This window comes from Passer montanus, unplaced genomic scaffold (genome assembly GCF_014805655.1).
Source record: "Passer montanus isolate IOZ18808 unplaced genomic scaffold, ASM1480565v1 scaffold48, whole genome shotgun sequence".
NCBI classification, from domain to species: domain Eukaryota; kingdom Metazoa; phylum Chordata; class Aves; order Passeriformes; family Passeridae; genus Passer; species Passer montanus.
Window position 1 is genome coordinate 436,608 of NW_024369707.1, and position 20,501 is coordinate 457,108.

General features: G+C 52.5%; 1 protein-coding gene across 1 annotated transcript in view; it reads right to left on the minus strand.

Annotated features, from left to right (window-relative positions):
* Window positions 1-752: 752 nt before the first annotated feature.
* The window catches only part of XXYLT1 (xyloside xylosyltransferase 1), a 32,364-nt gene continuing 12,615 nt past the window's right edge, over window positions 753-20,501 (minus strand). Inside the window, exons 3-4 of the mRNA XM_039722362.1 lie at window positions 13,915-14,047; window positions 753-1,901 (exon numbers count right to left, since the gene is read on the minus strand). Of these exons, the coding sequence (XP_039578296.1) occupies window positions 1,505-1,901; window positions 13,915-14,047 (530 nt within the window). The 3' untranslated portion in view covers window positions 753-1,504. The remainder of the gene's footprint in view (window positions 1,902-13,914; window positions 14,048-20,501) is intronic.

Consider the following 20,501-nt stretch of genomic DNA (forward strand, 5'->3'; position numbering starts at 1 on the left):
GAGGCTGGATCACATTGTTCTGTGAAAATGTCACTCTAACACAGCAAGGCACTGCATGTTTCCCTTACCTTTAATCACCTCTTTGCTGTTCCTTCCCTGGGGATGAGAAAATACTTGAAGACAAGGTTTTGTGCTACTTGGAAATGGAGTGGTTCAGCACATCAGAAAGGGCAGGGTTCAGGACGCAGCCCATACCACAGCCTGCTGTCTCTGCACATCAGCTCGAGGGAGGAGAGCCTCTCCCCCAGTAAGGTCATGGGCATGGGGGAAGGAGGCCAGGACACTCCTGCCACATATATAGTGTGTTCTGTTATTAGGCTAAGCCACAATCAGCTCCCCATGCCTCTCTCTTGCACGTGCACATCACACAGATGCACACACAGGGTGTAAAACAAGCTGGGCTGGGCGTGGTTAATGAGCTGTGCAGGTCCCTGACACAGATCTCTGCAGCCAGCCAGGCTCACTGAGGCAGCATTTATTCAAGGAATAGTGTGCTCAGCCTGGAGCTCACTTATTCACAGCACAGGCAGCTCCCAGCTCCCTCCAAACCAACCCTGGCTATGGTGGTGATGATCTTTAAAAATCCAGCTTGTTTATTTGCACCGCTCCCATGGAACAGATGTGGGATAAGCTATGTGGGGCACCACACTCAACTGCCCAGCAGATACACATCAGCTACTTTTTAAATGATAACTGCAGGAAACCTCCTATTGCACAGGACTTCAGTTGTGCCACAGAAAAACAGCCGAGTGTGTCTGATATCTGCAGCTTTATTCTTGTATGAAAGGTTAAAAACAAAGCTAGAAAAATGAACCTATTGCTACACACTCACTGAACACTCCTAGGACAACATAGGGCAGTAAAGCTTTTATTGCTCAGAAGAATCAACAGAAGGCTTTGAAGCTTATCTAGCACTCAAGTTTTGTTTGTAAGTAACCCAATTTAAAGCAGCTTTTCAGTCTTTAAAGCCCTCTCACCTTTCTGGAATGCTTCAGAAGGAAGATGACCTGAGGACAGTGTCTGCTCTCCGGAGGGACCAGACCAATTCTCTGCATGAGGTGCAGAAATGGGCCACCAAGGAATGACAAATGAAACCCAACTGCCCCCTGGGGACTCTGCCAACCATCAGACAAGGCAAAGCTGTACAGCACCCAGGGAGCTGGACCTGCCTGGTGCAAAAGCAGCGGTCTCTGATGGCCCCTAGGCTGTTCCCATGCCCCAGCAGCTGAGGCACAGATGGGCACCATGGGCTTGGCTAAGCAGAGCCAGGAGCTGAGCCCTGGATACAGTGGCTGTGGAGGTCCTGTTCCCACAGCTGAACTGCCCTTCCTCTTGGAGGGTGAGGCTACAGGCAGTAGGATACTGAATGCTCTTAGGATCCCTAGATTCCCCTGGATTATGCTGGATCAGAGCTGGTCACCCTTCCTGAGGGACTGTTAGTGCAGCCACTATGGCTTTGCAAGTCTTGCTGCAGTCAGAGCTGCTCCTGGGGGCAGTGGGTGCCTCAGTCTTCAGGGATGGGGGTGTTGCAGTTCCCATGGTAAATTCTGACCTCCCCCTCACACTGGAAGTACTGGTCAAACACGTCGCTGTACCCATGGTCCCTCCACCACGTGCAGAGCTGCCGGTTCCACGTGCAGTCAAGCACATGGAAAAGCTCTGGATGCTCCATCCCCACCATAGTGAAGAAATCCTGGTCCCCAAGGTGGCCCTTGAAGTGGTACTTCTCTGTCAGCTTCTGCACCATGGTGGGCTCCAGTAGCTGGTTGTAGAGCTTGGATTGCCTCATGGCTTCCAGGTTCAGGAGCAGGACACCACTGTTGAAGCCTGGCAGCCCATCAGGAGGGGGCTCCCCCACTTTGGTTTGGGGGTTCTCACGGCGATACTGCCAGAAGGTGTGCCTGGAAAGAGAGGAAGAACAGGGATGTCAGGGAGGGCAGACTGAGAGCAGCCACCTCAAGTCTGGGCAGGTCTGGATCACAGCACAGGATCTACCACCCACCCAAGGGATATCACCACGCTTGTCTTCTGTCTGGAGACACCCAGCCTCTCAGAACAGCCAGTGCTTCACAGGCTGCCTTTCTCTCCATCCCCCTGCACAGGATATTGCCCAGACTTCAAACCATGCTGCTTACCATCTCCTAAAGCCTCTTTTGTTTCTTCCAGCATCATTTTGGTGAGTCAAGTGGACACAGGATCGTGTGACTGCTCACACGGCTGTGCAGAGAGACAAAACCACATCCCCAGAGCCTTGGGTGAACCACCAGAAGTGTTCTAATTTCAATTAGCTAAGCAAGCAGCCCAGAAATTTCGTTGGCTCCTTCCTTAGTCCTGTGTCAGAGAATGTACCTCACCATACATACACTGGCTACTTGCAGGAATTGAATTAATCCCATGCTATTCCCCAAGTAGTTGGATCTGCCCTCCAAAATTGCTCCCATTCAGTCTGAAAGTTTTCTTCCCTCAGATAGCATCCTCTGCTGCAAAGCTGAGCACCTGAGAGCAGTCTGAGCCTGTTGTGTCAGAGGAGGGCAGGAGAGACCCATGACCTCCACCACCATCTCACAGCCCAGGGCTGCCAGCACTGCTCTCTCCTTCCAGCCTTCACACTTAATGTGAAGTCACAGAAGGAGTTTTTTACACCTTGCTGTGAAGATGTAAAGGAGAAACACTGTTAGAAAGAATAAGGAAAGCCTGCCACTGGTTCCTCTTCAAACCTGTCAGACATCACCCAAGTCTCCATGCAGCTCAAGGCAATGAGAACTTGGTAGATTTAGCACCCAAATGTTTAAAGTGGTCCCATGGAAGCTGAAGCTGGACTCCCTCAGATGTAAGAAGATGCAGGGACATTTGCCCCTGGGACAGCTCCAGATGCAATGCTCTCCACCGCAAGCATTTAAATTTGAATTTTTCTTCTAAGAAGCCATGTTGAGCTCCCACAGGCTCTTGCTCAGGGACTCCTACAGCTTGTACAGGGATGAGATTATCAAATCCATCCTCCTGGCCTGTGCTCTGGGTCCCCAGCACAGTGAGACTGGCCAAGGTGACAGCCAGGATTACACAGCCACCAGCAGAATTACTCCAGCAGAAATGGGATCCATTTTTTTTCCTATTTTTTCCGCAGCAGAAATGTGGATCTGTTAATGATGTCAACTGTGAATATATTTTTTATTTCCTGCTCTGGAGAATCACACGCATCATGCAGCATCACTTCCTTAAAACTTTCCATTAAAGCATGGATATTTCCCATTTCATTAAGGGTCTTTACACCACTCCCTTCCACCCGATTCAGAATGGAAAGGGTTTTTCCCAGTGCCAGTTTTCCATGGAAGGAGGGCTCAGTCTTGAAGCAGTCGTGTCCATGCTTCCTAGGGAAGGGGAATGGAGGATGGGCTGCCTCATCAGAGCTCATGGGCAGCAGTGCTCATTGGATCTAAAGGGTGGGGAAAGGATAAAGGGCTCTGCCTCTGCAGAGAGCAGCTGTGTCTTGAGGACAGGCAAAGACAACTCATGGATAGGTTGCTCCTTAGAAAAGGGAGGCAAAACATTCTCCATGCAGCATTAGAGGGAAGTGCAACCTGCAAAGACAAGCCCCAGCAATGTACCAATCAGTCTCCACAAGTGCTCAGATCCAGGGAGTGTGTCAAACCCACCTCTGCATCCTCTGCTCTGTGCTTCTCCCTGGCAGTGCCAAGAAAGCCATCCCCCTGCCCAGAAGCTGACAGGAGGGAGAGGGTAAGCAGTGCCACAGAAGGGAGCACATTTCCAGCTCCACAGCAGTGAAGTTGGTTCCTTTCACATTCTTACCTCCAAACACATGCTGCCCAAGCTAAGGGACAAGATTACAGCCACTGCAAGCAGCCAGGATAAAAAAATTGCATGCACCCAGGCCCTTGGCATTGCCAGACCATGGTGGGGCTAAAGCAAATCTGTATCACATGGCTCAGTTTTTCAGTAATGCTGTTCCCCAGATGACTTGTGGATGGCTGATAACGTGCCCTTTTCTACAGGAAGAGGAGACAGACTGACAAGCAGCAATTGTTCAGCCCTTCCTCCGTGACAGGGCTGTCCTCCCCCAGCCGTGTGTGGGGTGTGGGGCTGGCAGGGAGGGCAGGGCTCCGCAGGGAGCGATGCTGAGGTGAGATCCAGGATGTGATGAGCTGCAGGTGGCTCTGCAATGCCGATGGTTTGGGAACCTGCTCACAGCTGAGCACAACAGCCTTGCCCTTACCAAGGCAAAGGTATCCTGGCAGGGCCACTGCCAGCAGCTGTTTAGACAGGATTTTTCTTGGCTTTTGTCTTTCAAGTGGGTTTTGGTCCTGTCCTGTAGGGGCCAGGACAGAGAAGAGCACCTCCACCCAGTTAGAAGTGGAAGGAGTGACGAGTATGAGAGCATTGTTCTCTTCAGAGGAGATGGGGCTGGCAAAGCTCAACACCAGCCAAACAGCTGACACAGCCTGCATCCACTCCTGTCCTGCCTGACATTGCCCCTTGGCACCCACCTCAAATTTTGGCAAAACATAAGGGTAAAACTCCAGGGGCTGGATGAGCGTGCTGTCAGGATGTGTCCTTGAGGTAATCATCAAGGAAGTGAACCCTAGCTGGATGCAATGGAAATGTCACCCAGACCCAAGTCCCTGGAGTGGCCAGGATCTCCCTGGAAACAGGCAGCTCAGGCAGGGCAGTGTGCTCTCCTCTCTGCACCCCCAGCAGCAAAAGCCTGGGCAGGAAGGCAGCACCACCAGGATGCATCGGGGCAGGAAGCTGTTAGCCAGGAGAAAGGGAGGAGAAAGGAAGAGGAGGCATTTGGGGCTTTTGTGAACTGCTCTAACCCATCTAGATGGGAGGGGACAGAGGTGACCTGTGGCCCCAGAGCCCGTGCCATGGTGCAGGGGAGCCGTGCGGGGCCGGCCATCAGCGCCCGCCTGCAGCCCCAACAGGCTTTGCTTTGAGGAGCTGTTTATAAACAGAGCCGGCGTGTGCTAGGAAACATCTGGAGAAGAGCATTTCCAAGCATTCAAACTCCAGGCCCAGGCAGCCCAGATAAAAACGCTGCTTCCAGCAGGACTTCCCTTGCTGGCCCAGCACAGGGCGCTGCGGCCGCGCCTCCCCTGCCTCGCAGCCCGGCGGTCACGAGCCCCAGCTCATGAATTGCCATCACACCCTTCCAAACACCTCACTGGGGACAGCTGCCAGGCCAGGAGGGACCACTCCAACACCAGCTGTGCTCTGTAGGGCCTTCTTCACAGCAAGGGGCAAACAAGTGGGGGAAAGACTTTGTTCAAATCTGTGAACTTCCATTCATTTATTTCAGCTCTGAGTTATGGGACAATCTCATGGGATAAGCTGGAAACCACTGGTAAAGCAGCTGGGTGCCCAAGCTGGCAAGAAAGGCAAGATGCAGGGGTTACTGCCAGCTGGGAGACCAGCAGCAAGCTCAAACACTTGCCCCACAGCAGACTGGGCTTGTATACCCACACCATCTGATGTTCAAGAGGCTGCAACCCTGCCGCATCAGCTGTGCTGCCACTGGGCTTGCTGCTGAGGATGTGGACCTTCCCCATGCATCCCCATCTCCAGGAATGCCTCCCTGCACAGGCATCTGGGGAATCAACAAACCAGGTCAAAAAGACATGAAGTGAAATGAGATGCCAGGCCAGACCCAGGGTGCCTATAACCAGAGGATGCTCCTGAAAGGAGGTGGCTGCTGGAAGGAGGAGGCTGCAAGCTGCAGCCAGTGTGCACTGCATGAACCTATGCAGCATGGAACCCAGGGAGGAAGGGCTGTTCCCCCTCACCAAAGGGGAAACAAAGCCAACAGTCAAGGAATAAAGCCACAAAAATAGGGAATCTGCAAGAGTCTGGATGTAATAAGCCTCTCAGAAAGAGCCAGCTCCTTGTGGAGCTCACTGATTTGCTCCTACCTCTTGCCAAGCCCTGCCAGAGTTTGGGCAGCTGTCTGGGAGAGCAGGATGGGCAGCAGCAGCAGGCCAGAACTTTGAGGATGCCTTTTGTCAGCAAGCCTCTCTCACAGGGGTCAGGGGCTGGGGGGACCTTGAGCCCCATCCTTGAGCCAGGCATGAGGCTCAGGGAGCAGAAGGGAAGCATGGACTGCCAGCCATCCTTCTCTGAGCCACTCCGACAGCAGCCCTGCCAGCCCAAACACCAACTAAAACAAGCACATGCTCTCATACCTCCAAATATGTCATTCAGTTCCTGAGCCAGAACACGCCTGGCTGCCGGTGTTATCCCCAGCTGCAGGCGCTTGCCCAGCTGGCAAACACTACTGCTCCTGTGCAATGAGCAGGGAGGCACAAGTGCACCTTGCTCCCTGCTCCGTGTGCTGCTAGGAGTCCCGCGGGGTGGCAGGAGGACACAGCGCCTGGCTGTGGTCCCACCAAGCAATCCCTGGCTGAGCTGCCCACCTGGTGGTGCCTGGGACCTGCAGGGCCCCAGAGAGCTGCTCAAAGAGGCAGATGGGATGGGAGCCCCAATGTGAAGTATGCAGTGTCCTGATGGGGACAGGGGATGTGCTTGAAATGGGGAGAGCAGAGGGGAGGCCCTGATAGCAGCTTCTGTCCTGCCTGGAGGGGAGGGTGTGGGCAGTGGGGAAGGGAGAGTGATGGGAATGATGGCATGGTCCATTCAGGGGGTGATGGTGGCTTTCCCCCTTCATCCTTAGCACAAAGTAAGAGCACAGCCCAGAAAATTCCCTGCACCCTTCTCCTCTTGGCTAATCCTCACTGTGGCAGGCAGTGGCCAGCTCCCCTTCCTCCCTCTCCTCCCACCTCCAGAAGACATTGCTGCAATGAAGGGGGGCCCTTCCAAGTTTCTGCCACACAAAGGGAAGCAACCACCCGGGGCTATACCCGGGGCAGCATCAAAACAGCTCCCTCCTGCCCTGGCAGCTGGACCTCGGCCTGGTGAGCTCAGCAGCTTCGCAACAAAGCGGCCCTTGTTGCTAATTGCTTATTTTCCATGTGCAATTGCTAAACCCCTTAAGGAGCCAGGGCAGCAGGTTCAGTACCAGCCCATACCACAGCACCTAAGCTGAGGCTGAACAGCTTGTGCAATCCAGGAAATCCCAGCTCCAGGCTTCTCAGGAGCACTGTGTACCCAGTGATATGCAGTGGCATCACCAACACAGCAATACCCCTTGCCCTGCAGGGGAAAATGTCACCCTGGGGCAAAACAATGCCAATATCCATCCCAGGACAAAGGGCAGGATGTGCTGGTGTGCACATCAGGACTACCTTACCCTTCTCTGATGGGTTCAGGGTAAAGGTCCAGCTAAGGCAAGACCTCCAGCTACCCCAAGGAAAATCCTGATGAAGCAACAGACTGAGCTCTTCAATGAGGACATCAGTAATTCCTTAATAAACTTCTCACGTAATGCACAAATTATGTCTGTACAGTGCTGGTCTCTACCACAGCCCAGCCAACATGCCAAACTTTTAAATGGCCTGTATTTAGAGCAGCAAATTGATTCTCACTGATGACATTTCTACGTGGACTTAGTCCAAAAATGGGAACTATTAAATAGATGACAAATGACAACTTGTGAACACAGCTTGGGAGCAAAACCTTTCTTTGGGACAGATTTTCAGGGGTGGCCCTGCTCACCATCAAATTTGTACACCCCAGTGCTAAAGTCATCCTCCAAATAGAGGTGGGAGCATAAATCCCTGTCTGGGTCACAGCAGATTCCTTCCATCTACAGAGCAAACAGCACTGGTGGCAGTGCAGAGCAATGACCTGTGTGTGTGAGACCATCCTCTAGCAGCACCAGTACAGGACGGGGGGCAGCCCATCCACAGGGACCTAATTACTGCTAAAATGGCAGATTTCTGTTAACAACAGTGAATAAATTCTGCTCTGGCAGTGTTCTCCTGCATGCCTTGGAAGCACAGGCTGCCTGCTCTGGGACACCCTTGCCTGCCAATGGAACTCTCGGGAACAAGGGAGATGCTGTCCCTTCACAGAAGCTCATCTGCTGCTTAATATTATTACTATTTGTGCTAATCAATGCACAGTTGTGGTTGTCAGCTCTCGTCCAATTTACTCATTGTTTTTAAATGACATTTCAAATTTGCGTCTTAGTGGGAATAAACTGGACAGGTCCCATATATTAATGATATTCACAGGTGTAAACAACACAACCCTTTACCTTGTTGGATAATTTTTAAAATTAGAGGTAAAGCTGAATTCCTGAAATTAATTCTGCTTCCAGTTCCTGCTTCTTGGCAGCTACTGCCAAACCAATTCCTAGAACTGTTTTCCCCATGCATCAAACAGCAGCACTTGCTACAAATCAAGTCAAAGTCTTGAAATGGCTTAAAATCCAAAGTGCACAGGGTTTGGGGCTTGCAGCATTGAAATCACAATGGCACAAATGGCAGGCACAAATTCTTCTGCCTTTATTCCTGAGGGGCCTGGGGAACAGAATCTTTTGTGGAAGCCAGCTCCCTGCTTCCTTAGGGCAAAATCACTTGGAAAAGAGTAAAGTCTCCAAGTCAGGACCACCTGCCTGCATGAAAAGTCCACAAAACCAGGAAAACTCAAGAAAGGAGGACCTGCCTGCTGGAGATGGTTATCTCCAGTTCTGGAAAGCTCCATTGCAGGCAGCAGCCCACCTGCAGTGTTACATCTTACAACCGCCACTGCTGCCTCAGCCAGGGAAAATCCAGCTGCTCCTTGCCTGCAGCTGTCAGCCGTACTTTGGGGTTTTTTTTAGATCCCAAGAGAAGGTACAGAATGTACCGTCTCAGCCCAGAGTCTCTGACAGCCTGGCCTGGCTATGGATTTAGCATTAGCCTGCTCAGTCCAGGATAACTCCTTTCCTCTCCCAAACATCTGACAAAGTGACTTAGCGCCGGTGCCGCTGCGCTCCCACAAACACCCAGCACTGCAAGTGCCGCAGCCGGAGCTGCACAGTCCCCACTAATGGACTTCTCTGGGTTATTTCAGCAGCTCTCAAACAAACAAAACGCATGTCACTGACCACACAGCACACTTACAGCAGCTCCCACATGATCACAAGCAGAAACAAAGCCTTTCCTTTCTACAAAATAATGTCCTGTTTGAGTTCTTCCCAGGTTTTAGGCAGAGGCAAAGGCGAATGGCCTTGCAGCCACACAGGGACACAACTGTCGGCCCTTTGTAGTCTGTAGCTGCCCCTTTGATGTAGATATCCTTTCCTACTGGACAAACTTATCATTTCCAACACTGTGGATTCCCAAGATGCCTCAAGCTTTAATTAGCTTCTTGACATGGGGCACAGCAGTAAAGATCTCACCAAACAGCAGAAGTGGAAGCAGCAGCCACCCTTCCAGCCCCAGCTGTGCGCATTCCTGAACCTGTGAAGCTCTGGGACTTCTCCTGAGGCCCATCTTCCCAGCAGGTATCTTCCTCCTACCTGGAAGGGGTAAAAGCACCCATCTGAGGACCTGTGGGTTAAGTACTCCCTGTTGCCAGCAGACCATTCCTTCCCAAGGAGCCCTCCAAGGGGAGCATGCTGGGGGCAGTTCTGAGGGCCCCAGGTGGTGCTGGCACACCAGTGGGCACCCAGAGCCCACTGCCACTGGCAGTGCCAGCAGCAGCAGTGCTTGGGCAGAGAAGAGCCTGGGATGGCTGTGGGAATGGGAGCAGGGAGCACGGCATGGACGGGGTCAGGCCGAGGCTGCTGAGAGCAGCTCTGTAATCAATACCACTGCTCTGCTTCCTCTCACATGCCGCCAGTGTGACCAGAAGGGTCTAGAACCAGGAAACACAGTAAGAACAGGGTTTAAGCCTTTAGTAATCTGAAAGCTTTCAGGACATTTTGGGGAGTGCCACAGTATTTACCCACTCTGTTCCTCTCAACCACAGGACTACTTTGAAATGAGGAATTCTATCCCTTTGGCACCTGGCACTTTGGCACACTGAGTTCATGTGTCTGGGAACAGGTGCTGAGCCAAGCCAGGCTGGCAGGGAGGAACAGGTAAGTCTGAGCTGCACTGGTGTGAGGATGTCATTGTCGTGCCCTGATGGAGACCCTGTTATGTCCCAGGTGCAGCCCCAGTGCTCACACCGGGCCAGCAGGCTGAGGGCAGCAGGCCATGCCAGCCATGGCACAGCTACACTGCTGGGAGCAGGGCTGAGCTGCTCTGCAGGGTTGAGCATGTGCCCACACACCCCCAAGGACAGTGCCCTGCCTGCCCATCTGGTTGCTCTCATGCAGGCTGCATCTGCAATGCTTCTCTGCAGGTTTCTTAGCAGGGCTCAAGAGCACCAGAGAGCCTGGACTTCTCAATTTGACCAAGATCTGGCACGGAAGGCTCAGTACAACATAAATATTTATACAGACCATTATCGCTTACTCTGTTGTAGCCTGGTGAGCAGGATTGGCCAGCACAACTGAGCAGCTGAAATGCTGCAGAGGGCAACAGGACTTTTAATTAAGGTTATGACTCTGAAGAAGCACCTCCTTGCATGGAAAGCCTTTTGGATGATGCAAACTTCAGATGCAGAGTCTAATCTTTACATCAGAATCACTCCCACTGAAGCCAGAGCTCCTGATCTTGGCCACAGTGTGAACCCTCTGCAGGCAGACACAATGAGCAGGGGTAAGTCAGCCTGGGAAGAAGCTCTTCTGCAGGCCAATATTCAAACAACAGCCTGGCAGGGCAAATCCAGTGCTGCCATAGAAAGCCCAGAAGCCTCTAGGAGGCTACTGCACAGTACCAGTGTCCTTAACAATCCCACCACAGTGGCACCTTCTTGTGGCATGAAGCTCTGCCTGCAACCCTATCCACAGAGGTGACCTTAGCCCATGTCCCACCCACACTGGATCCAAAAGCCACAGGAAGGACCACATGCCTGACCCATGGACAGGGTGCCTCTTTTCCCTGCCGTGGCTGGAGAGACGGAAACCTGACACTGGTGGCCTGGGACCTCAGATCACTTCCTGCACATGACACAGGCTCCTGTCACCTCCCCCTCTGCATCCAGGACTCCCTGCCAGACACTGCAGAGTGATCCATGTCCAGCTTCAGCAGGAGCTACTGCTCTCCACAGGGCACTCCAATTCACCCTGAGTGGCCCCAAAGGACAGACCAACACCAGACTGTGCAACAGTTAAATCCCAGCACTGGCCTAGCAGGAGGGCCGGGAGATCCTGTTGCTCAGAGAAATGTGTTTGTCCAAGACAAACAGTGGCCGGGCATTGTTTCAGCATGAGTCAAGCGAGTGGAAACACTCCCGTGCCATCCTGTTTTGCTGTCTGGAGGTTTCCCCTACCTTCAGGATATGCAGACAGGCTCCGGGATGTTTCCGACTCGCTGTTCTCTTACTCCTCCGTTTCCCGTGAATGTCTGTGCCCAGCGCTGCTTGTTGCACCAGTGCAGCAGTGTGAGCCTTCTGCAGCCCCAGCCTGTGCCTACAAAGTGCAGCCCAAAGCCAGGCAGCCAACAGGCAGCTGATGGAAACAGATGTGGACTGATCTCCATCCATCTTTCCCATCGTTATACAGCAGGAAGATGGCACCCAGACCCTTTCTGGCTTGCCACTGGCTTACCCTGCCCCACGGAACTGAGTCCATAGCTCCATAAACAAGTTCAGGACAGCTCTGCTAACTCACCCCAAGTCCTCTGATGCTTTGGGGCAATGCTAGCGCTGCAGAGAGCTGTGTGAAATGGTGAGGAAAATGTGAGTGGCAACACAGAGACCCCACAACCGCCCTGTAATCCTCCTCCCTCCCCACAACCCTTTTCCCAACTGATGTTTCAAGCCTGCAGACATGGCAAACAACGTGGCTGGAGCTGACACCTGTTATTTCACACCTACAACATGTTTTTTATCTTTCTAAAAGTATAAAAATAGTAAAGAATTTTTTTTTACAAAGACATCCATGCTTTGTCAGCTCATGTTTGTGTCTGGAAACCCTTTTAGCAGTGAGGTGCGAGCCCCACAGGGTGCAGGGCTTGGCAGGAGGGCAGGCTGGAGTTTGCACAGCTCGCCCCACAACGGGTGATCTGGCAACAAGAAGGATCAAGAACTTGTTTTCACATGAAGATCAAAACAACACAAGAAGAAAAGCACAACATAGCCCAAAGTGACCCAGAATGTCAAAACTGCAACAACAGAAAGTTCAGCCCAAAAATGCAGCCTGTGAGGGCTGTTATTGCTTGGCATGTTTGTCCCCACCACGGGTGGCAGGAGGGGGAGAACACAGCTATGGCTTGGGTCAGGTATTCCGTGCTCAGCCCCGTGATCCCCTGCCTTGTCCCCTGCCATGCTGAAAGGCTCTCCAGCAGAGCACCCCAAACCTTAATTCAGTCCCCTCCAGGCACACCCAGTCCCACAAACCACATCCAGGCAGCAGATCACCATCCCCACTCCCTAGTTATGCATTGAAATAATGCAAAACCCTGCAGAGACAATAACAAAGTGATTCCACCCTACAGTAATTGCAGGCAAACGAGTGCTTGATTTACCCCGTTCCAGCACCACTAACGACAGGGATCTGCCCTGCTGGGCCGACCCAGGCCTCAGCCTCACAGCCACTCTTGGCTGGGGCTCTTCCCTCCATCCCCCTTTAAGCTCTAACAATTGCATATGATCAACTGGGGCTGGATTTACCATTCTGGGCACCAAAATCCTGTCAGGACACCCAAAGCAGATACAGGAGCCCTCTACTCTCCAAGCATGGTGTCACCCTACGGAGACAAGAGCTCAGCATCCATGTTCCTCTAGTCCCAGCTCTTCCTGCCAAATCAGGAGAGAGGCAACACTTATGCCACAGACAGAGAGATGTCTTTTTTCCAGCTTAGAAATAGTGGTGACTTCTGTAATCCAAGCAATCACATTCTGTCATATTGTTTAGGCTTCCAGGAAGCAATTGGTGGTGATTAACAACCATCAATCCCCTGTTGATGAACTTCTCTCTGTCTGTACCCTCTTCCCATCTGGATGCACAAGCAGCAAGAAAGGCTGGTCCAGACCTTTGCAGCTCAGTCTTTGCCCAAGAGTGCTGCTGGTCATGTCTTAAGAGGTTCAGTAGGGAAATAGGCTTCCATCAGGGAAGGAAAAGACATACAGACCTCTCAGGCTTTTTTATCTTTCTCAAAGAACTTTTCCATTAGGATTAGCAAATCTAGCCAAGCCATCTCAGATGCTCACTCAGCTCTGCTGAGATCCATTAAGGCATCCTGGGATAATTATCTGATCTACCCTGGATTAAAAGAAAACCTGAGGTCCATCCTTAGAACAATGGCTAAAAAAACCCAATTTCTCTAAGTACCTGGAAATATCCATGTCCCTGAATCCCACCAGTGGTGGGATTTGCATTATTTCCCATGAGTGGGAAGGACTGGCCCACTCCTTTGTGAGTGGTTTCCAGCACAGCTAGAAGTGGCTGGTGGACCAAGGGTCTGAAGAGCAAGGGACCATGAGGCCACCTTCGTGCTTGCAAGCCCAGGTCAGCAAGAGTTGCCCATTCAGCCTTCCCTGGGGGAAGCAGAAAGTGCACTCCAGGGACCCAGAACCTCATTGTTGCCCAAACCCAATCCCTACTCTCTGCAATACTCTCACCCAAAACTTCAGAGGGCCAACACACAATTACAGCACCTCAGCAGGCAGGGCTGGGCAAACATGCCTCTAGATGCACCAGAGTCCAGGCATGGATTTTGGCACTGATGATCAAGAATTTGCCTCAGGAAGTCTCGTGATGGTGTGTGGGAACAAGCAAACAAACCACAGTAACACTGTACAGTTTGGTCATACCAACTTACAAGTTTCAGATTCAGTTCCCCTGCAGGGATTAAAGCAGGGAGACCACTGCTCCCCAGGCCTTTTTCCAAAGAGCAACCTGAGTTGAAGAGAAGCCACCAGCCACCTGCTGCCCACTCCCTGCTCCCCATGGGGAGGGGGCTGTACCTGTACACTGGTTGCATTTCCCTGGCAATCCCAATCACTGCTCCCTCTGGGAAGTTGTCAAACTCATCAAACAGGTCTCGGATGTTGGTCTTGTACTTCAGGTCCAAGTCTACCTGGATGATCCGTGTTATTTCTGAAAGCACAAAGAGGAAAAGTCAGCAATATAAGACAAAAGTGTAACCCCTGATTACCACCAGCTACTGGAGGAGCAGAGCCCAATGAGGATTTGGTGCAGTCTGCTCCATGGGCAACTCAGAGCAAACGCAATCCAGCTGCAACCTCCGCATGAAGCAAACAAACTTCAGCCATCATGAAGCATTTACCAGAGTGTGTTTACTTCAGAAATAATTTCTGGTGACCCCCTGCTTCTATCCACTGCCTCCTTCCTTCCAGAAGACTGGTTTTCCATATAACTGACAAAAGCAAGAGGTAGCTTCAACCCAGCCTCTCTCCCTTTCTGGAAGTGCTTCTGTGGTGCCAGTCCCACAAAATCCCGTGTTTACTTTCAGCTACCAACTCCATGAGTGTTTCCCACCTCCAGCCCAGACAGCATCCATCCCTGGCCCACATACCAAAGCAATTCCCATCATGGGCAGCATCAGTTCGCCACATGACACCTCCAGTATCACCTGCACAAACCCATTAGCTCCCAGCAGCTTGCCACGGGCTTCCCTGAGGAAGAGATTACAGAGATTACAGCCCTCTGCCTGCACAGAGCTGCTGGTGATCTGCAGCAGCCTGGAAGACTATTGTTGCTGGTGGTACCCTCTCAAAGGCAAGGGGGGCTGTAAACACATGGAAGCATCTTCCACTTGCAGTGAGACATCAAGAGCAAGGAAAGGCTGCAGGACATCATTCTCAAGGCTGGGTGAGGTACTTAACAGGGTCAGGCCCCTGCCCAAATTTGTCCCAGTCTCCTCTGCAGCACAAGAAAGACTGGAAGATAGAGATGCTGCTTGGGAGAGTGTGCAGGAGATGTGCCTTGACAAGACTGCTTGTCCCAGGTGGATGTAGGGATGCTGCATGGATTGCAGCAGGCCAAGCACAATGCAGCAAGTGCAAACACTACAAGAGATCAAGTCATTAGATGGGATCTCCCAGCCACAGGCAAAGCCATGGTCATCTTCTGGCCAGGCCAGCTCAGCCCTTCTCAGGGACTGTGAGTGGAGCCATCCCCAGGGCATTACATAATGCCCCCTCTATTTATATGCGTTATAAAAGCCAAGAGCAAATTGGCCAGGTTGCTTAGCACTCAGCAGTAATTGGATTGTAAGGCTGTGTCAATGTGTTTTGGTCCCACTCATCATGCACAGGTGCCCTTACAGCTCCCTGCAGGCTAGACCTGCCTGTCATCACCACTTCCAGAGCAATTAGCAAACCAAGCCTTCATCCTTCCTCCTGCCCAGTACCTGCAGGCAGGAGGACAAGCCCTGCCTGCCCTCACCTTCTGCTCCTGCATCTGCTGTGCCTACGGGCAGGGCTTCCCACCAGGCTGGTGCTGCTGGGGCAGTGCCACCATGGTTCCTCATCCCCTCACCCTGTTGTGCTCAGGACAGGCTGCTGGCTACTCCTGGCTGCTGAGAGCAGGAGGCACTGGTTCTGTTTTCAGCCCCCAAAGCCATCATGGCACTAGAGACCCAGAGGCACTGAGAGCAGCCAGGCACCAGCAGTTATCCCCCAGCACAGGAGTGCAGCTTTGTGTTTTCAAAAGTGTTCATTGCTTGGTGTCTGTGCTTCAAGCAGACACTGGGCTGTACAGCAGCTCTGAAGTTTTTGCAGATCTTGCACTAATCTGGGTCTCTTGGCAATCGGTCATACCTACCACATTGCCCTCATTTAAGAGCAAAAAGGCCCTGTGAGGTTAAGCAAGAAATACACTGCTTACACTGTGAAGCACCCAAGCAGAAATATAAATCAAGGAGAAACAGTGTCTAAGCTACAACTTGGGCTGTATCTCAATTTGTTTTTTTAACATCCATCATGCTCTATCTGCTAAAGGGAAAGGCCATGCTCCCTTCAGCTGTCAGTACAGCAATCCTCAGGCCTACCTAGTATTTACCATCACCATAATCCTCTGTTTGCAAAGATTTAAACCCCAGGCACAGTAAATCACCACAGGCTAAAGCAGGTCTTGACCTGAAAGCAATTTCCCCCAGCCTTCTGAACTGCCTCAAAAATGGCCAGTGCAACTCAAGCATATGAGTCAGCAGAGCAGTGTATTTCTGCAGTGAAGAACAAGACAAGTATCCCACATGCACCCAACCTCCCCAGTGGCTCAAACTACAGTGGGGCAAACCCCCAAATCCAAAACATTACCACATTTGAGAATACCCAGACTGGTCACAAAACTCCAGGACAAGAAGACCTTGCACAAGCTCAGCTCCAGATAAATGTGGGGAGCCTGAGCCCTACAACAGACTGGGAATAGGGAATGGCATTCCCAGGGGCATCCCAGCACCACTCACCCTGGTACACAGCAGCCTCATCAGGTTTCAATTAAATCAACTGTGAGCCACGTCATCCAATTGTTCTCTAAAATTACAGCTGAACACCAACTGCAATTAATCAGAGTGGAGAATGAAAGCTGAGCTTGGAGGAAGCGCCAGTCCCAGCCCTGCCTGCCCCAGCACCTCAGTGGGTGAAAGGCTTGGGAGGGTCCCTGTAGCCCTGCCAGCTGTCCCAGAAGCCTCAGCTGAGCAGGGAGCTGAGCCGAGCACAGCTGCAGTGCCAGGCAGGGATGCCAGTGCCACCAGAGCCCAGCATGGAGACACGCAATTCATTTACACAAACACAAACACCCTGGGTTCTCCATCCTGCCCGTGTTGGCTCACCCCAGCACACTGGTCCATGCTGTGCCCTGTGCTTCCCCCAGGAAATACTCACCAAGAAATTAGACCCAGAAAGCACCAAATACTTTTTTGCTTTGATTTTTTGAAATTTTGAAATTTTTTTTGTTAAAGCAAGCATGAACTGCAACACTGAGACATAAGTGAGCATGGGTGACATTCAGCATCACTTTGCCAGATGAAGCTTGCATGCACAGATTAATGGCTGAGATGATTTCTCTGCCTGGGACTGGCAAGGGGCCAGGCACTAATATTTATGATGTATCATGCTCTTTCGCCCTTCTAGCAAGCGCTTTGTCCTGGCTGCCGTGTGGGGGTGGAGGAATCGCGTGCTCTCTCAGGCACAAGCTGCTCAGAGGGATCCAGCTGGAAATGTGGGAAAAGGCTGAGTGTTCTGCTCAGCAGGGAGTTTTCTAACTTTGCCATACTGTGTAGAACCCTCCACTCTGCTCAGCTCCAGCTCTTCCAGCCACGGCACGGAGAGGGGAGCTGTGCCATTCGGAGCAGAGATGGTCTCCATTAGCAGTGACAGCTTTATAGCACAGGTTGGCCCCATTTAAAGCTTGTAATCTTTTACTGCAGCCTTGTATCAGCAGCTACAGCAGGGCTGTGCTCCAGGCTTGGCTCAAAACCTCCCCCCAGCCCTGCCCAGAGGCGAATGGCCAGGTTCAGAGATGCTATCCCACAACCTCATCCAGTGAGGGGGCAGAGGCAGGCAGGGGTCATGTCCCTGTGCCCTGCTGCCCCACATTCTCTGCCAGGACCCAGTGGGGCTATGACAGCACACAGACGGGCAGCCCTTTGGTGTACTGGGGGGCACAGCAGGTTGTCTGGATGCTCTGAAAGGCACCAGGAGCCCCTGTGGTAGCAGGCAGCTTCTGCAGCAAGTCTAACAGCCCTTCCCGGGAAGCATGGACCCCAAAAACTGCCCCAGGGCACTGCAGGGATAGAGGAGGTATGCAGTGGGCCAGGCCACCCCACCACTGGAATGACACTTAGGAGCAAATTTGGTCTAGATGAGCAATTTGATTTGCCAAGTGACACACCTGTCCATGGCAGGGGGGCTGGACACAGATGAACTTTAGGGTCCCTGTCAACCCAAACCATTGTAAGACTCCATGAAACTGCTCTTCCCAGAATGTCAGGCAGGATCATGAATGGCAGCAGGAGGCACAGGGAGGAGGTGAGCTGCTTTGGTGGACCTCGCCAGAGCTCTGGGGATGTCAAGCAGCAAGCCATCAGCAGCAGCTATTACCCCTCCAGCCCTAAGGATCTGCTCCCATTGCTCAGAGCAGCCTAGGGATGGGCAGCCTTGAATCTGCCCTAGAATAGGACTATTTTATCCTAACATGAGATGAGAGGATGGACACTAAGAAATGTAAATAGTGGGTTTGTAACTACAGGACAATGGACGATGGGTCAGGTGAAGAGGAGATGCAAAGGCAGGAGCCTGCTGAGAGCAGCACAGGCTGTTCTGCAGCCAAAGTAATTTAAGCTCATCCCAACAACTTTCTCTGTGTAAGGGTCACTCCTCTGGCAAAGCTGAGCCCAGACAGCAGGAGCAGGGCTGGGGTCTAAGTGCTGGCCTTGGCTCCAAACCCTCCACTTCCATACAAACCACACCAGATCCAGGGAAGCAGCATGCCACCACTGGCAGAGGAGAGGGGAAGAGCTGTGTCCAGGAACTTAATAGTGAAATGGAGAGCTGCCATCACAGCACAAAGGGCAGAAGCTGTCCAGCAAACATTGCAGTCTGTATTGTTGATAATTGAGCAGTGGTTTAATAGATGTAGAGTATAAGCAAGAATCAAAATACTGGAAGTGCTGTAACTCTCCAGCCCACTGACAGGCCCATGTTAGCACAAGCTCAGCCCTCTCAGAGTAAAAAAATCCTGCCTGCAGCTGGTCTGGCAGAGGAGATGCTTCAAGCAACAGTGGCATACCAGGAGGGGACAGGACACCACCCCACCAGGCTGCACTGTGCCCAAATCTCACACACACTCCTGAGGCAAACATCTGTCACCAAAACTGGTGGTAATTTGGCTCTGCTCCCGCCATCCTCTGCACTGGCACCTCCACCTCTCTCAACAAACCTGTTTTTAAGGACTTAAGCATTCTGATGCTTCATGCCAACGAGGAGAGACTCCTCCAACACAGAATCATGAAATTATTTAGACTGGAAAAGACATTTAAGATCATCGAGTCCAACTGTTAATGTGGCACTTGGCACACATCAGGTGGGAGCACCTTGACCTCCCCACACCTCCTCTGCATCACAGCAGTGACTTTTGGGACCAGAGACGATCAGCAAGGGCACTGCTGGGATTGCCACCCCAGCTGTGTGACCCAGGCACACCACTCTGCCTTGTCCATGGAGCCAGCACCTGCCAGCCTGCAACAAGGGAGGCAAGACCCCACTCCATCCTACAGGAGGCAGGGTGGGGTGGTGGCCTGGACAGGGCTGGGACAGGGAGCTGATAAAGGCAGAACAGCTCAGAGAACCTTCTGCAGGGCCAGCAGCAGCTGCAGCCAGCACGGGTGACACAGTGCAGCCAAGTGACAGGAGTGTCCCCTGCTGGCTGCAGCTCTGGGTGTTGCAGGGCTGCAGTGGGCTGGGGGAAGGGCCAGGGGGTGGCTGTTCATTTTGCCACTTGACTTGGACCACTAGAAAGAAGAGAGCCAAGCAACCAAAGTTCTCTGAGCTGGAGTCAGAAGGGCTGGGGATCTCTGATCTGCTGGTCTACAAATGCTAGGCACACCTGGACAGCTGCCCCTCCACCTCTGTCAATTGCTTTGAGGAATGGTTTTTTCCATCAGGTTTTTTAGCTATCCCCATCATGACAGGACAAGATCCCAAGGGAAGAAGGAGCTGTGAAGGACCTGCAGTGACTTTCAGATGGCTGCCTTGGGCCATAAACCTCCTGGAGCAGGGCAGCAGCCGCCGGCTCCAGCGGGCAGTGTGCCTGCAGGAGCAACACAAAGCTGCCTGTGCTGGCTGTGAAACCAGAATCCTCCGCCCTCATGCCTCAGAGAGATGTGTGGCCAAGAAAAACTCCACTCCCACAGCCAGCACCATGGCCAAGCATGGATGCAGAGTGGGTGACAGGCTCCAGAAGTCCCTGTGCAACCCAGGAGGTAGTGCCCAGCAGCAGCAGCCAGCTGTCCCCAAAAGCCTCAGCTGCAGCAGGGCATGAGGACAGCTGCAGTGCCAGGCAGGGATGCCAGCACCTCAACAAGCCCAGTGTGGAGGCACACAGTTTATTTACACAAACATGCTGGGTTCTCCATCCTGCCCTTCACGGGAGGCTCCCTGGGTTTGGCTCGCCCCCTGCACGGCAGCTGCCCCTGGCCGCTCTCCCTGCTGCTGTCAGCAGGGCTGTGAGCAGCTTCCTCTCTGGCTGTGTGCTCCCCTGGCCAGGCCTTGTTTTCTCCACACACAGCCTCCCCTCTGTGCCCAGCATTAATCACTGCTGCCTGCCCAGCTGACCTCGGCACACCAGAGAGCCTCGCCCAGAGCAAGCAGCCAAGGCAGGGGCAAACGTGCAAGCGTGACACGCTGCTCAGAGCTTGCTGCCACTGAGGGGGCTGCAGTCCCCCTTCCCAGGACATGGTGCTGCTCCAGAGCCCACCCTCCCATGAGAAGATGATGCTACAAAGCCCTGCACCAGCACAGCTTGCCAAGGTGCAGTGCAGCTTACCTTCCAGCTTCAACACAGGTCCTCCCGTCTGCCCTGCAGCCAA